General features: G+C 47.6%; 1 protein-coding gene across 1 annotated transcript in view; it reads left to right on the top strand.

Moving 5' to 3' along the window:
* The window catches only part of celf2 (cugbp, Elav-like family member 2), a 250,147-nt gene that overhangs the window by 167,110 nt on the left and 64,680 nt on the right, over positions 1-18,357 (top strand). The window contains 1 exon segment of the mRNA XM_083935660.1: positions 4,216-4,298. Within this exon segment, the coding sequence (XP_083791786.1) occupies positions 4,216-4,298 (83 nt within the window).

Below are 18,357 nucleotides of genomic sequence, written 5' to 3'. Positions count from 1 at the left end.
TCGTGTGTGTGATGGGATACAAGTTTCTTTCACTAAAGTTAGACTTTCAAAGTCTTTCAAAAACTTGCCGTCTTGTGTCGGGAGTCTTGAAGTCGTCGTCACCAACTACAAGGTCTTTCACCAGGACCAGAGCCCCCAATGTTTGTGTCTGTTCTTCAAACTGGAGCACTGGCTCTGATGTCTAATATCAACGTAGATGGGTCGCTGTTGAAAACTGCTCAGAAGGAGCAAAATAGATGAGAGGCGTAAAACCAGAGCTCCAGTGGCATCTGTAGTTGCTTCAATCTGATGTAATGTGCACACTGTGCTGCGGCCATCCTGCAACAGCCATGTCAATCAGTCTAAACGCTGGTAGTGTTGTTTTTCTAGAGCCATTAAACTGTGCATCAACATTTACTTCATAATTAACAGTTAAAACAGAATCTATTGCCACTTTAATAACAACATCTAAGGCAGGGGTGTCAAACATGCGGCCCGTGGCCTGCCAAAGGGTCCAATCCGGCCCAAGGGAGGACTATGCAAAGTTTTAAAAACTAGCAAGTGAACTGCAATTTTTCAATAAACGTGCTGGAGCTGCCGGTGTTTTGTGTCAGGTCGACTCTTCTTTATGGGTATGGACGCACTGAACCAAACCACGGCCTCTGATCTGTTCCTAACCGAGTGGTTTCCATGCCGAACCATAACTGTCCCCTTTGGTCGGCTAACATCGACCATGTGATGGTGTTCTTGGTGCAGACAACAATAATAAGCATACCAGAGCTATGATCAGGCCCAAGATCAGACCTGACCCTGCAGGAACCCGCTGTCCGAACCCGACTCCAGCCCGAACCACAGAAGCAGTTTTGGACCCAAACTCAATATTAATTTTAACTTTAAACGTCAAATTAAATCTTGATTTTATCATACTTAGGATTGTAAGAGGCTTCATAATGTTTTGTATAAAGACAGTAGTATACAGAAAGTATAAAACAAAAAGAAGAATTCCAGGTTTTCGTTGATCTTTATCATAATTGTAATGATAAATCAGGGATCGGCAGCCTTTTGCATATGAAGTTCCAATTTCTTTTACAGTGTCTTGTAAATCAGTGTGCCATAACAGCGTTGTTTTCCTGCCACCTGTGCCATTGTGAAGAAGACAAGTACGAGCCAATCAGAGGCAGAGTCGGGCGGGTCTTTGATAATGTAGAAGGGTGAAAAGGTAGTGATGTCCGAACAAAAGCTTCGAGAAGCTAAATCAAGCCTTTTCTTTATTTTCTGAGCCCATAGATGGTTCTGTGAGTTCAACAAAGGGTTGAAAACACAACGAATCCCCAGTTCTTGAGCCTTTTTCTTTAAAACCAAGAGCTCCATCTGGTGCAGGGGGGCCCGACTCTGCTCCTGGAGGGCCACTCTCCTGCCTGTTGTAGGTTTCTCCTCCTCTAACCCACCTGAGTCTAACAGTTTTCAGACCTGTGACGAGCTTCAGCTGCTTGATAACGAGCACATCATTAGATTCAGGTGTGTTGGAGCAGGGAGAGGAACCTAAACCAGGCAGGACAGTGGTTCTCCAGGAGCAGGATCGGGCACCTCTGATCTAGTGGCTTCATGAAATACAGAACATGCTTCATGAAGCTTCACGAGGACAAAGTCAAGCTACTGTAAATAACACAGTGCACACACCGATGGCTGGGGAAGAGCTCATTTAGCATGTGGATGAGAAAGCGCTCCATAATTTACCTGAACACGTCCTGCACACTTGTTGTTATCGTGTGCCATTGGTTAAGCTAATGCATGCTAACGATGGCACCCGTGCCCCAGGTTGCATTACCCAACTATCAGCCAATATGTTGGTCACAGATTATATTAAACTTTCAAATATTGCCTGTGGCGCGGGCATAAAAAGCCTCTGATTGCTTAAATATATCCATAAATGTTGATGTTGACATTATGGCCTCTGCAGAATGACAGATGAAGACGGATCCTGGACGTCAGGTCACGGCATCACTTTAAACACAGGTTTCCATGGTTCCTGATGATGCTCCGGGGCTTCCTCTTTGTCCGACTCACCGCTCCCCCTTCATGTTTTATGGTTGTCTCCGAGGCTCTTTATCCGTCCTGCCTCTTCACTCTTGTTTTTATAGTATCTCCCCGTGGCTGTTAGGAAATGATGTCAAATGGTTGAGTCCATACTGTGACTTATCCAACAGCTGCTCTTTATATGAGGCCAATAGAAGAGTCACACCTCTGTGTCTGGCCTTAATGTCCTCCTGCTGATTTTTGCCTGACTGTGCAGGTTTGCCTGCTGACTGAGAATGACCCATAACTGCCCCACTCTGCAGGGATTACACACAGATTAAAGAAGAGGCAAAATCCCTCTCTCCCTCGTTCCTTTTCTTCTTCCAATACTGTGTTTGTGTGGGCACCAGCAGCGAGTAAGCAACCGAGTGAGCTTTTACTTGGTCATTTGCAGCGTTTCAGGCAAGGTTTAACCAGGGACTGAACTTAGAAGCCTGATACTTCGACTGTACTACACACTGAATATAGTTTTAATGCTGTTGAAACTACATTTGAATGTTACCCAGAAATTTCACTTTTCAGCCTTTTCAGATTTTAACCATAGACTGTATAAAAAATGGACGTAGCCTCTCCATTGAGGTCCGTTCTCTCACTTTGATCCAATCGTCCTCGCCTACGGGAGTTGCCATCTTGTCTTGACATTGACTCAGCCTCATTTCCTCTTACCAAAAAAGGGCATGTATGTGACGTTGGGGGGAGGGAGATACGTCCATGTGGCTGATGTTTACCTCCGAGGAGAAGTGAGGGCCGGAGGCTAGCTGTCACTCAAGAGGCCACGCCCCTAATTATTCATAAACTTTAACCTCAAATAAAATAAAAACTAGCCTGGTACAAAAAAATTAACCCTGCTCAGTGTTGTCATGGAGATATGACCTAAACACACAGACTAGAATGTTCTTTTGTCCTTAAACAGGTTTAATGATGCTGTGTAAACGGCCTGTTTAACATGGGGCTCAATGAGAAACTGCTCTGTTATGAAACATGCCCCTAGTGGACACTCAGAGAACTGCAGTTTTTGGCACTTCCTGCTTGGATCAACCAGGAAGTCGCTATGGTGGGCGCTTGACTTTAACCCAGACTGCTAGAGCTGATTTTTCTTATGAACTTGTAGGGTAGAGCGCGCAGGAGGCAGGATACGACGCGGACGTAACCGGTTCATGATCATAAACAACCAAGTCTCTCGACGTTCCTTGAATCTGTCCGACGGTTTCAGCGCCGACCCGTACCAACAGAAATTCCCTGAATCTCTACAGTTAGACATTTTTGCTGGGGTCTTCGTGTAAATCACCCTACCCCCTCACCTTTGAATAGTTTTTTTCTTCTGGTTTTCACGCCAGCCGCATGATAGAAGCGCCATCAACACGCCCACTTGCTCACTGTGAATCCTCCAGGCAGTGATCTCCTTTGCACGAGGGAGCTAGCAGGGTAAAGTCCGTCCAGTTTAACGTCCGGCCTCCCTGATTTCAACCTTTGCGCTCCACACACAGATCCTCCAGGTCATGTCTAGACGTTCTTTAGGTTAACAGTGCATGTGTGAGAGCAGCTGAGATGTCTGTTTCATCTGCAAATCACTACATCAGTGGGAGTTACTCCAAAAGCAAGTTTTTTGAATTAGCGCGGGACTGAATAACCCCCGTGGATGCAAACTAGTGAGCGAACTAGAGCACTAGATAAATAAAGGAGTAAATGCCTTCTTTAGTGAATGAGTGAGCGAGCAACTGCTAACAGATTACTGGAGGATTAATGAACAGGCAGCTCTCTCCCTCTCTCTCTCTCTCTCTCTCTCTCTCTCTCTCTCTCTCTCCCCGCCGCCTCTGTGTGTGCGTGCGCGTCGTTGCGCGTGCACGTGCACCACTTCCTCGAGGCTCAAGTCATCAGCGCTGATACAAATCCAGAAACATCCTCTCTCTTTCTCTCTCTCTCTCTCTCTCTCTCTCTCTCTCTCTCTCTCTCTCTCTCTCTCTCTCTCTCTCTCTCTTGCTCTCTCCTCCCCCTCTCTCTCTCTCTCTCTCTCTCTCTCCGCTCCGATGTTTGGTCCTTAACATTCACTCAGCGTCTGCCAGTGTCGACAGGTGATGCCAAGCAGATGAATAGAGAAAATGCTCTTTGTTGCTCCTTGTGCTCATCCCCTTCTCTCTCTCTCTCTCTCTCTCTCCCCAGGCTGCTGTTTTGTCACGTTTTACACAAGGAAAGCTGCCCTTGAAGCCCAGAATGCACTGCATAACATAAAGACCTTAACAGGGGTGAGTGTGTGTCCTGGTTTCCTTCTCTGCATACTTTCTCCTCTAATCACACACTTACAGCAGCGCCCTGAGGCGGCCCCGCCCCGCCCCCACCTGCGTGTGTCTGTGTATGAATACGCTGGTATGAATATCGGTGTGTTGCGCTGCTGCCACAGCCCATTTGCAAGCGTGTGAGTGAGCGAGAGAAAAGTGCGAGGAGCTGACTGTCGATTCAAACTACTGGGCTGATGAGTGAGGAGTCCACGCTGTGAAGGGATGGGTTCTCCTCTTTGTATCATGTTGTGTAGCTAAGCATCACCCTAGGGACGTAAAGTTAACTTTTCAACTAGCTAGTTATGCTAAAACGATGCTGGTTTCTTGTGTCCAGCGTTAGCCATAGGTCTTAGCCTGCATGCTAACAAGCCTCCAGGATCAGGTCTCCAGGACGTGTGCCGGACTTTGAAGCCAAATTGACATAGTTGCCAAACCACGAATGTATTAGGAGAACTGGATACAGCCTCTGAGGCGTTAATTCATATGGAAGTTGCTCAGTGGTGCCAAAAAAAGTTCATTTTTAGCAGCTAAAAGGTAGCAGATGATGGGCACATCAGACCAACCTCCCTAGAGACTTCTCCCTCTACTTCCTGTTTAGCGCTCTGGCTAACTTGAATGAGGAGTAAAGGTTGAATATGTAGAATCTTTATTTAAAGCTATATTGTTTTAAACAATACACCCACAGCCATCGCTTTTCCATGAAAAAATATAGTAAGTCTGAATAAATAATTAAAAAATGTTTTGACGGGTTTCACAATGACTTCCTATCCCGTTCGGTTTCAATGGTAGCAGCCAATAGCGTTGGGCGTTGCTGGTTGCCAGGGTTGTCTGTTGTTGGGTGCAGCTACTGTAGGCTGGCACTGGGTGAAATGGAGTTAGCCAATCCTGCAGCTGCTTCGGAGCCTCAGTGAAGAGGGCGTTCTTTGTCCCAGCAGCTGAGTGAGCGGAGACGGGCAACAACCAGAGTCACTATAGGCCGAGCATTCACTCCATGGACTGAGAGAAAGGAGAGGAACGCCATTCAAACGCACGCCCACATGGCTACGCTGCTCCTTGATCGCTAACATCTCTTTCCTCTGCACTTAGCTGGAACGGATAACGCTAACGTCTAACGCTAACGTCTAACGCTAACTGTCAGACAAACTCCTCTAATCCTTGTTTTTATGCTGTGATTTTCTGGAGGGGACGGGTTCAAACAGGCTCAAACAGACTCCGGTCTCCTGTAGGCTACTGGGCCAGGTCTGACCAACCTGGCAACCCCACTGCTGGAGTTATTTATTGTTGTTGCGATGCTGATCTTGAGACACTAGATGGCGGTGTTCAGCTTATTCTCCATTTTCAACCTTTAAATTATTTAATTGTGTAGCTTTTCTACACTTTCTGAATGTTATCCGATGGAATGGATCAAATTCTGACGGTGAAACGAATCATTTAAATACATTTGTCCGAGGATTTACAGACGTCGCTTTCACCGGACCGACACGGAAGTTGTAACAATAACATTTGGCCACTATGTCAAAGTTTGGTGCTCTTTCGAGGAGAATCACGCATCAAAACAAATCGTGCAAGCAGTCTCACTCTCATCCTGTCATGGTACAACTTTCTATACCATCCAGACACCGCAAATAATGTGTTTTATTGATTTTCAGTGGAATAACATTGCGGTATTATTATCATAGTGTTATAGTTTTAGTAATTCAGTCCTCATGGCCAACGTCGTTCCCCTCGAGGTGTAAAACCCTTTAAAAAGCAGGTGTTAGTGTGTTTTTCTAGCATCTAGTCTCTGCATATGTGTAAACCTGTGCATGAGCTCGACTATAAAGGCGCGTGATGATGCTGTGGCATTGCTTTTCTTTCATGCTCTCTGCTCCATTCTCCGCTATTGTTCCCTCCTGCGGCCCAGGAGAGCGATAGAGGAAGTGGGCCGGAGCTTGCTCACGCGCTCGCTCTTTTTTAGCCCTCGGTGGATATTTTAGAGGCCCCCAGATCCCTTCTGCCGGGGCTATTGGCTCGCCTCCCCGCCTCTCCTCTTGGCTGCGTCGGCTAACTGGAATCTCATCAGTTGAGCGCCTGCACCCGCTCGCTTCTGTCAGTTGGATCTGCGGATTGCCCTCCTGGGCAGGACCGGGTGGATACTGTGAATCCCCGCAGGAGCAGTACGCAGGATTGGTGCTCGGGTTTTTCCGATTCAGAGTCAAGTTTGTTGTTTTACACTGAGACAGCGTGTTAATTGCTAGTGGAATAAGTACGTTAAATTGGGTCTGTTTTCCTGTGCCGTGAGAGTTAGTCACTTATCCCTTGTTGGAGGTGTGAAACAGCCCTGGGGAGCACACGCACTGCAGCACTTTCAGGATTATAGGAACATGAAATCGCCTTCTTCCACACCATAACACCCTCCCTCCCCCTGTTCCGTCTGGTCATCTCTGCTCCTCGCTAGCTTCTCTCTCCTGCAGCATCTCTGCTTTGGGGCTTTTCGAAGTCCAACCCATTTGCATCGCAGTCGCTTGCAAGGGCATTAGTTTAGTTTCAGAGGTGGACAGAAAAGAAGTCCAGGGCTTTTTAACCTTCAACTAAATTAATTAACTGAAATGATTAAATTTAGCATTGTTTTTTTAAAGTAGTATCTTCATGTCTTCCTCTGAGTCAGACCCCAATAAGCACAACCGATCAGAGGGTAAGGGCAGTGTGTTTCAACAACCCAAGGTCACCGCTGTAATCCAAGAACATAATTTAACCCTTTGAGGAGTTTTGTGCTCCTCTCACGTTTTTACTCACTACAGCCTTGTTTTCACTGCAGTATAAAGCCCTGCAGCTCTATGGAAACGGCACAGTTATGGCTTGAAGTAGAGAACTCAAACATGCATTTTGTACAGTATAACAAAATCATGATGCCATCAATTATTTTTACAAAAATTGGAATAAAATCGAATCTTTATAAACAACATTTTTCAAGTCAAGTCTTCACAAGTGTCACCGACATTGGAAAAAACAAATAGGTGCTCCACACGCTTCACACATTTACCTTTTTACATTTACATTTACATTACATTACATTTTACAACCTCTTCATCCAACCTCTCTGTATAGACAGCCCGCAGTTCAGTCAGAGTTACGCAGATTTCTCGTCCCAGACTGTCAGTCTTAGCTGAGTCCTTCATCGTTTCTCATTTTTGCGGAACGACTGCAGAATTTTATAAGTCATTCTGGTTGAAATATCATGATTTTAAGGAAAGCCGGAAGTTGATAACGATAATCCAATTTCAATTCAATTTTATTTACAGTGCCAAATCATAACCAAAGTGATCTCAGGACACTTTACAGAGTAGGTAAAGACCACACTCTATGACTCTATGATTTATGATTTACACAGACCCAACAATTCCCCCGTAGAGTACGGTGGCGAGAAAACCTTCACTATAACAGACAGGAACGTCAGACAGACCCAGCTCTGTGGAGGACGCACATCTGTCTGCACCGGAGAGAGAGAGAGAGAGAGAGAGAGAGAGAGAGAGAAAAGACAGACACAAAGACAGACAGAGAGACACTTCCAGAGATGCAAGCAGCCAAAGAGTAACAGTACCTATAACAATATCTATAGTAATGTGAATAGGACTCATATGTTAATAATAATAATGCTAGATTTTATGGCAGATACATTTCAATGCAAACAGGAAAGAGGGAGCACTCTAGCAGGTGAGCTACTCTTTGGGGCGATGAAAGTTGGTGTCATTCTGGAGTTCAGGGGGTTAAAAGGTGAAACTACCGACTAAGTAAAAAAAATGCAGGTCCTTGCAGTGAGTACTGGAGGTATCTGAATCACGAGTAAACTCATTTTTGTCTTTGCCGACACAGAAAAGCTTCTGTGAGCCGAGAAAATAAAAAAACTGCCCATTGAAAAAACCCCAGACGACATTGATCAACAGTGCAATATGTACGCAATTAAACCCGCATCATATTCATCACGTCAGAGCTCCGACGACACTGACATCCGCTTTTTTAATAAACATCCAGTATTGACGGACGGATGTGGTTTAAAGTTAATATACGGGACGCTCTCAGATGCACACTTGCAAAACACCGAATCAATAGTGGCGTAATGACGGATCATTAAGAGTGCGTTGATCGTTTTTACAGGTGTTTTTAAACCTCAGCTTCGAACGAAGGGCATGAAAAAGGTGAGGAGAGGGAGTCAGCTGGGGACACAGATGATGAGGATGGTGAATTAATTGCTGAACGAGGCGAGTCGAGACAAAAGGGAGAGCGGACAGAGGGAGAGAGAGAGGGAGAGAGAGAGAGAGAGAGAGGTTGAACAGGAGGTAAGCGGAGTGATGGGCACATGGGCAGGAAAAAGGAGCACTGCAGCACGAGCTCGAGGGCAAAGCAATAAACGGGCCACGGTTAAAAACCAATACCTGCTTATTAACTTCCCCACTCTCCCGGCTTGTAAAAAGCCAGTGGAACAATGTTTGTATTGGCGCTCTTCCCCTCCCTCGCTCTGTCTCTCCTCCCAAACCCGAAGCCCTAACAGGGAGAGATGCAATCAGAGTGGAGAGCTGGACAGGCGCCAATTTGGAGGGAAAAGGGGCACAGGCATTGGCAGTCGGCAGCCATGTTGGTTTAGGGGCAGGAACAATGAGGGCTTTTTTTTGGAAAGGCATTGAGACAACAATGGCGGCGTATCGCGCCTAGGAGCGGCACGGTTGCTTGCCACGGCCCGTTTGGGAGAGGTGGGCTTTTGTAAAGCCTGTTTCCTCATGTACGAGCACGAGCGTGCGCACGTGTACGAGCACGAGGCCTACGGTGGCTCTGAGGTCATTTCCTGTGCGCCTGTTGGGACGTAGAAAAAAGAAGGAGGGACCATGCGCGGACATTTCAAACAATGGCGGTGAAAGGTTCACGTTGGTGTGATGCGGAGGTGGAGTGTTTACTGCAGATTTGGTCGATGAAAAGATTCAAAAACAGTCGACAAGACGCACAAAAACTCCGAGGTCTACGGAAAGATCTGGAAACAAAGCCACGCATCGCCATGACGTCATCAATGCGTGTGACGTGTTACGGCGTGATGACGTATAGGCAGCAAGAAGCATTCTCCGAGGCCCAGGTAGTGTGAGTCCAAACGGGCCTGGAGGGGGGGACAAGGACCCTAAAGCACGGGGCACGGGACGGACGCACAGTGTGAGTGCACCCTAAGTGTAGGGGTCTGTTGCTAATGTAATAAATCTCTCCCGCCTTTGGAGAAGCGACGGCGCTGATGAGAGGGAAGGCCGGAGATGGAGATGGAGATGGAGATTCTTTCTCACGGTGTGACACACAGGAGGAAGTCTTCGCCGGCTCCCAGCCTCGCCGCATCCCCTCCCATCACTCCTCAGCTGTCTCTGGTGAAGCTTTGTCAGCCGTGCGACAACAGCGCACGTACTCAAAATGCCTATTTTTGCCCCAAAATGCCAGGATAGTAGAAGTAGATGGATCCTGTTTGCTTGCCAACCGCCACAACCACACTTCAAAATATCCGAACTATCCCTTTAATCTGTAGACAGTAAAATAAAAATAAAAAATGTTCTTTTCAGTGAAAAAAGCTAAAGTAATGAGTCATGTGTTTGACATGAACACTGAGTGTTTCCAGTGAAGCAAAACCGTTTCTGTAAGAACAACAGCTTTCACCGAAGATGCTTCTAATGACCTGCTAATGAAGCTCTGGGGGGGTGTGTGTGTCTGTCTGCATGTGCATGTGTTGCCTGGAGAGCCGTGTGTTCATCTCTGCAGCTTGAACGGCACAGGCACACACACACACACACACACACACACACACACACACACACACAAACACACACCATAACCCATCTATCGCCGAAAAACATGCCCTGTACCCCTGGAGCGATTCAAAGTCATAAGACCCAATCCCTGCTGCACGGACTGATCCACACCCCTGCATGACTCTTTAACACACACACACACACACACACACACACACACACACACACACACACACACACACACACACACACACACACACACTTTTTTTATGAGCATATGCCTCTGCACACTTTATTTCATTACATTTTTTTTCCTCTTTCACTACTTTTTTTTAAATTTCCCCCCTCCTCCAGATGCAATCGTAGACATACCCACCCTCCTCGCTAACACACGCTGCGAGACACGTCCACACACTCACACTTACACACACACACACACACACACACACACACGTAGACAGCAGCAGCAACAACAACACGTGGCGAGTTAAAGCCTGTCAGGCAGCCTGTCAGACAAGGTTGTTTGAGATTTTCCACTAAATTGAACTCTTTCATTAGTGGCTGACAGATGTCTAAATGCCCGGTGTCTCCGCTCCCCCTCCTCCCCCCCTACCCCCCCTTCTCTCTTCGACGCCCGCCAAGATGGCCCTGGGGCCGCCGTACTCCGTCTGAAACTTGGTGAAGGAGAGTGAGGGAGGGGATGGAGAGATGGAAAGGATGAAGGGAGGGGGTGAGAGCTAATCTAGGACGTGTCCTCTGGAGCGCCCTCCAGCCTGGAGAAGTTCACTCCTTTATCCTTGTTTTCTGTCTCTCAACCTCTTCCCCCCCCTCCATCATCACCCTCTATTCCTCTTTTGTCCTGTTGAATCTCCGTCTCCAACCCCCCCCCCCCCCCCCCACCCCCCTCTCTCTCTCTATCTCTCTTTTCCTTTGTGAGAACGGATGAAAAGCCCTTTGATTCACAGTTTCTCTCAAGGATATTTCATTCTGACAGTACGGCTGCAGAGAGGGAGGGTGATCAGGGTGTGTGGGGGGCGTTCATGGGGGAGGTGGGTTGGTGTGGTTGCAGGGGTGGTGGTGGTGGTGGTGGCGGGGGGGGCTTCAGACGCGATCAGTCGAGCCCCTGTCCTCCATGTGGGCGGATCAGAGCGTTTGTGGAGCGCCAAGCTTGATAAGAAGCGTGGGGCTCATTAAAAGCTACCGTCGTCGCACTGAGACCACACACACGCACACGCACACACACACACACACACACACACTCAGGTCCCCACCTCCCTTACCTTTCTACTGGCGAGATAATTAGTGAGGCTCTGCTACCAGAATACAGGCACAAGGTTGTGTGGGCTCGTGCAAAACCAAAGGCACATCAAAAGGCCCCCCCCATCAGAGCAAAAGTGCGATCTGGAGACAGGTTAAGGTTTAAAAGGAGCAATTTATAATGCAAAGACAGAAGTCATCTAATCGTCCGTTTTATTATTTCAAGCTGGCGGACGACTGAGCTGCAGGTAGGGGCTCAGACTGTAAGCGATAATGTGTATTATCGTTTCCAATGAAGTGAGAAATCATGTCCTTTCATGCAGACGCGCCCACGGGCTCCAGAGTCTGACTGTTCAGCCTTTGAAGGGAACTCGTGTGCACGCTGAAGAAACAAATGGACTGTAAGGCCACGTTCACACTGCAGTTACAAGTTCTTTCATTCACATGTGACCCAGATCTGATTCTCTATGACAGTGTGAACAGCACAGGTTGCACTGAATCACTGAGATGTTTTAATCTGAATTAGGCCACTTTTATATGTGTCACTCAATCAGATATAGGTATCGGATTTTTTGACCTGGCTGCCGTCGCATTCAATTCAACTTTGACATCATCCTGATCCGCACTGCACTGTTTTTGACAGCAGTGAATCAGGCGCCCGGTGGTGGGAGAGGGAAGTTAAGTTAATAGTGAAGTTGCCACACACGGTTTATAGCATTAAGCCATTAAGTCCTACAATACCAGTGGTCATTGCAGCGGTTGCTTCCGTAAACACCGTTGTGCCGTGACGTCATCAATGATCGACTGCGCATGCTGGTCACTTCAGGAGTGTGAGCTGTTCAGGATGCAATCCGTAGACAGGACACATTCATTCATTCATCCTCAGCCTCTTGTCCCTGTCGGGGTCGCGGGGGGGCTGGAGCCGATCCCAGCCGACATCGGGCGTGAGGCGCGGTACACCCTGGACAGGACGCATTTAAAGACGGGAATGGGGAAGCGTAGAGCGGGTTGTTCCACTGCAGCCAAACTAGACGGTCATTGGATAAATGCTGGGCTTTGTCTCGCCCATCGGACGCTCAGCGCTCTGGGGGTCTATGGGACAGTGGGCTGGCCCAGACGCTCTGCTTCTGCGTGACGATTGGATGAGCTGTCTGAGGCGAAACCCTTTTTTGATTGACAGCTCTCCTCATAGTGTGAGATACCTCTACCAGACGTGTTAGTTGAATCAGACACAAATCCATCAATGGCAACAGTGCAAGCAAGACATAAAAAAGGGCAGCGTCTGCCCCATTCATCCGCTAACTCGATACCTGGGCGTCCCCCTCAAGTGTGCACAAGTGTGTGTGTGTTTTCAACAAAGTGCTTGATAGCAGTGCAGCGAGGGGAGGGATGCTTCATGTCCACAGCCTGTCAGTCGATGTGTGTTGTTTGTTCAGATGCGAGCCTATTACACATATCGCTGCTCCATCACAATAGCTCTCCACGCAGCACTTAAGGAGCAGACGAGCCGACTGGCAGGGGGGAAAAAAGAGAAGGGGGTAACTCCTACTGACTGGTAGAGCGTCTGCAGACGAGCTCCTGCGAAACCCGAACCGCCGTAACCGCCCGAGGACCCGGGAAGTAGTTGTGGGTGGTGCTAAGCTTGGAACTGGCGGAAATACGGCGGTGTAGGATATTAAATTTCTCATGTACTAAGCCGTGTGTCATCAAACATTCATGTGTTATAGCCCGGAGGATGTGATGCAACAAGCTGAAAGGTTACACCTCGAACAAGCGGTTCATGAAAAAAGGCTGAACGGAGACGGCTGACCAGCACGCGCCGGTGTTTTTAAAGGTGTTTCCCTTTAAATCCTCCTCACTCTTTACTTTAAATCCCAAGTTACAGCAGTCGCTCACTCATTATCCCCCCCCCCCCCCCCCCCCCCACACACACACACACACACACACACAGACATACACGTGCACAGCCGCTCCCACAGCGGTGTCATTACAGAGGCTCATTATCGAAATCAATTCAATTAAGGGCTGTAATTGCTGTAGTGAAATGCAAATGCTATCGCAAACAGGGCTGAAGGAAGGCAAACCTCATCGATGCGTCCACCCTCCGAGTGTGTGTGCGCTCGTATTTAACGAAAGAAATATTAATCGCTTGTTTCAAATTAACTCCCCTAACCCCTCTCTTCTCTCTCCGAGTCGGTGGCGCCGTTTCAGCATATTGATTTGGCGGAGGGAGGGGGAGGGGGGAGAGGGGGGGAAAGAAAAAAGGGTGGAGGGCGGCTTTAAATGCCGGCTAACTATGTTAAACACTCAGAGTAGTTAGTGTGGAGATGCGACGCAGCATAGCTAATGCCAAATCCCTCAATCATTCTGCTCTCTCTCTCTCTCACACACACACACACACACACACGCACACACACAGGCGCGTGCGCTGGGTTAATTGTTTACCGAGCTAAATGAAGTGGGGATAATGTAGGCTAACTGCGCGCTAAGCACCCGCTAAGACGTGGGATATTGTAAAGGACAATTTGATTTATAGCGGTTTTGTTTGCTGAGAGGAATTAAAGTCACACTTTATCTGTATCAAGGTGTTTGTCAGAGTGACGTGCCGAAGCAGACGGTGTGTGTGTAAGGTGTCAAGAGTGTGTGTGTAATGTGTCAAGAGAGTGTGTACGCAGTGTGTGTTGTACTGTTGTTGATGCTGGAGCACAGTAACCCACTCCCCAAGTTTACTTTTGGATGTACATGCAAGACTCTACGCAAAGGGGGGGGGGGGGGGGGGGTTCACAGACACAGACACAGTTAAAAGTGTCATGTTTTCTCTCAGTGATGTCACAATCTTCAGATTAGATAAGCTGCTGATCCATAATCTGTTTCTAATATTTTTACGTGACAGATTTGGGCCCATTAGGCCAACAGGTGGTAGTGCTGTAGCAGCATTGTCATGGTGTAAATGAAAGAATCTGTGTGCTTGTACGAGTGCAGAGCTCAAGAACAGTCCATCCGATCGACTTCACACTTGGTGGCCGCGTTGTTGACGACGCAAGGACGCGCGGTGTCGAGCGCGATGTCGAGCGCAGTGTCAAACGGATGAGCGAGAGCGCCACAAGCCACACTTCGGGGGAGCCAAGCAACCCATCCGCTCCGAAGCGATTGTTGCGCTAGTATTGCAAAACATTGATATGCAACACATGAATTGATAAAAAGTTTACTTTCTTAGTATTTTCTGCTTGGCCAAGGGGTCTTTTGCGTCAGTATTCGAGGTTAGCGGGTTGTTAGGTCTCTGCAAATACCTCAGACGACCCCAGAGCCTCGCTTGTCCAATGTAACTATACAGTTTTAACAGTGATTGGTTCCAAAAACTTGTCGGTACATCCGCAATTTTAATTTTACGACCATTTATCCCACATACACACTCACTCACGCATTCGCATGCACACCTCTCATTCGTTCAGTGGTGGTGTAGAGGCAAACCCCAGCCTCTTTAGCGCACATTTTCTCCCATCAGCCGCACATTTCTGTAAAAAGATAAACCTCCATCCTCAGGTTACGCTCTCTGACTCCCCGTTTGCCACTCTTCACGTTCCAGTCTGACGCTGACCGCAACATCCCTTCATTGTGTCATCTGTGTTACAGTAGATTACTTATTATATAAAAGCATATTCAATGAAGTTTCTATTAATTCTATGTGTGCACAATAAACAATAGTGAACTTCAATCATATTGTGACACAAATTAACACTTTTTGAATTTATCCAGCACCGCGTGAAAGCCTCGGGGGGGGGGGGGGGGGGGGAGTCTTAGGAAAGATGTTTTCTCTGGTGAAGTTAATGAGAGTTTTCTCAAACCATAGGTGAGGCGTCTTTTCTTTTATCTGCAATGATCACCGTCTGGAGGTCATGCGTTTGTGTGTGTGTGTGTGTGTGTGTGTGTGTGTGTGTGTGTGTGTGTGTGTGTGTGTGTGTGTGTGTGTGTGTGTGTGTGTGTGTGTGTGTGTGTGTGTGTGTGTGTGTGTGTGTGTGTGTGTGTGTGTGTGTGTGTGTGTGTGTGTGTGTGTGTGGTCGTACAGTCTCGGTCACTGATATCGAATCCCGACTGTGAGAGCCATCTGCCTGACTTTGACCCAGCAGCTCACCGTCACACCCTCAGAAGGGAGGGAGGAGAAGGAGTCTGGTCGCCGTGTGTGGGTGTTTGTGCGTGTGTGTGAGAGAGAGAGAGAGAGAGAGGGAGAGAGAGAGAGAGGGAGCAAGAGACCCAGACAGAGAGAGAGAGAGAGAGACAGTTTGGTGTTTGGTGCCATACAGTATGTGCACTCCCCAGTTTTTGGCACACACACTCTGGTCATGTGAAGTTGGCTGTTGCTTTGAAGGTGCCAACTGCTGGCAAAGGGCATTCTCCACACACACACACACACACACACACACTCTCCTCACACCGCACACAGTCGTCCTATTCCCAGCGTGAGCCTCAAGTTAGTCCTCTGGCTCCAGGAGAAGTCCACCTCTGAACTTTTAAAGCGTCTGGGGCATTTCTGGAAGATGTCGGCGGGCGAGAGGTGGCGGCGGGGGCGGCGGGGGCGAACCCGGAGCAGCAGTTAACATTTAGGAAGTGTAGAGTTTCCCGGACTTGATGCACCGGGAGGGACTGTTTAACCGCCAGCCGAGGGGGTTAGCGCATGACTGCCTGGCTCCCGGACAGGTTGCCGGGAGCCTCTGTACATGATGAGGACATGGAGATAAAAAGGGAGGAGAGGGAGGTTAGCGGGTGTCAGCTCGTCCAGCAGATAGACACCTCAGCCAGGAAGGAGGGTTGATTAAAGACACCGTCCAATAACTGGAAGGTCGTATCCTGGCTGCCCGCTGCGCTCTGATCCCTCTGGTGTAGTGGGGACCTTACAACACCACTCATCTGGCTCTTTATTGAGATACATTTCCCCTGATGATTGGATGAAGTAATCTTGCACAGAGACATAAATGAATGCTAATGTTCCCATGTGCCTGTTGGCTGAGTTGCTAGCATGTTAGCCGTGCGGTCCTCAGTATGGACAGGTTTTCAGTCCATATTCTTCGTCATAATTTTCCCAAAATGAAAACAAAAAGACTAGTTTAGATTGTTTAGACTTGGCCTCCATTCTTGCTGCTTCACACTCGGGTCCTGAGCGAGACACCTGCCGTAACATAGTTGCGTCCCCTAGCAACGCTAGATTATACGTGTCATTTGCTAACAGCTAGCTATTTGGGACCAGGCTATTTCCTGAAACACATTTTTCTGATGCTTAAAATGTTAGAGTTCGCTGCCGTGGATCATCTCCAGACTCCATTTCTTCATCCATTCTTGAATGAACTGTAGCGAGCGACGGGGAGCGAGCTGTACCCAGCATGCCGTGCGGCGGTGCAAAAACCACGATTATACTTGCGAGTGTGCAAGGTCAAAATGGACAAAATGGACGCTGTATTTGCTTGAAGACGTCCGTCACTACACGCATCTCTACAGTTCATCTTAAAACAACATAAAGACGATCAAATGTGCAACAATTCATGAACGCTGATCTACTGCACATGCGGGGAACGCGTCCTCCGAGGGGTTAATTCCCCTCTCGTGTGTATGTCCCGTAGATTTCAAGAGCTTCCACTTGACACCGCACGTCCTCGGGTCATCAGCAAGACACCAACCGAGTGTGAAGTCCATCGGATTAACTCCATTTTACAGAGGTTAAATTGTTTGACAGCTGGTCCGTTCTTCCTACAGGATGAGTCTAATCTATAGTATAGTATAGTAGCTCTACAACGTGCTATCCAATGGCTAAAACTCATAAAATATAAGGGAAGTAATGATTAAATTGATGAAATATATGTTTGTAATGAGCAGGACATGTGCTGGAAATGAGTAGGCATTATGAAAACCTCAATCAGGAGGAAGAACTCCACTTCAAACCTCTAACAACTCGAGCAAAATGAGAATTTCCCCCCCGTGTAAGATGAATGAAGTCATTAAGTTAGATTTAATTTCAACACTGATAAGCCAACAACCACCGCTGGTTCTGGTGCCTGTGTAGCCGCTGCTCGGCAAACTATGAATCCAGATAAATGAAACAATTTTATAGCAGGCTAATAAATGTAACACACATTTGCTCTGCGGTAATTGTGGCGCCGCAAAGAAGGAGTTGTTATTCCCAGCGACGACGTTCCTAAACTGTGGGACGACACGGTGGCTCAGCGGCTCACTGTTAGCAGCGTGAGTGGTGACTTTTAGTTTGCACATTTGTATGTAAATTAAATGTTAATCGATTTTCAAAAGGTGTGCGTTTCTCGTGTGTGTTACAGCGGCGGCCGGCGTGACTCCAATCAGCGGTGAACTCTGTTTGTAATAAGGCAACTCGAGTGCTCTAAAAATGATTAAAAGCAGACAGTGACACTTTACGTCAAGTGCGCTGCGGATGCATTGGTAAACGGCTAATAAGCCACTTAAAGGCTAGACAAACTTGTACAGTGTAATAACAAAACATCAGGGCATTGCTTTCAATTGAACTGTGCGTCATTAAAGGGATAGTCCTGTGTTTTTTAAGTGTGGTTGTATGAGGTTCTTATCCGTATCAGCGTGTTACCTACAGTAGACGGTGATCAGCCTGTGCACAGTTTGGAGAGGCAGTCAGGGGTACAGAAAACGAACGTACCGTATATTTGGAATATTTCCACCACTTCACCTTGCCAGCGAACAGCCCAGGGGGAACAGGCGGCTTGCAGTTGCCTCGGGATGCTTTAAACACAGGAAGAAGAAATGTTGGTTTAAATCTGTATATGCATGTGAGTGAACAGCTTAAGTGTTCATTCTTATAGATTGGTCCTTTTGTAGGTGTCTTAAATGTGTTTAACTGATGCCCCCGTCCACAGAAGTGCATTTCTTAGCTTCCTTGTCCGTCCTCCTGTTTGCTTCTCCAAACTGGGAGCGCGTCGACCGCCATCAGTGAAAGAAATTCTCTGGAGTCCTCAGTGTTTCTCAAATCATGTCTTTACTAAATA

This window comes from Echiichthys vipera (assembly GCF_963691815.1).
Source record: "Echiichthys vipera genome assembly, chromosome: 20".
NCBI lineage: Eukaryota > Metazoa > Chordata > Actinopteri > Perciformes > Trachinidae > Echiichthys > Echiichthys vipera.
The sequence above is the reverse complement of the archived record's forward strand: the minus strand, read 5'-3'. Positions and strand labels throughout refer to the sequence as shown.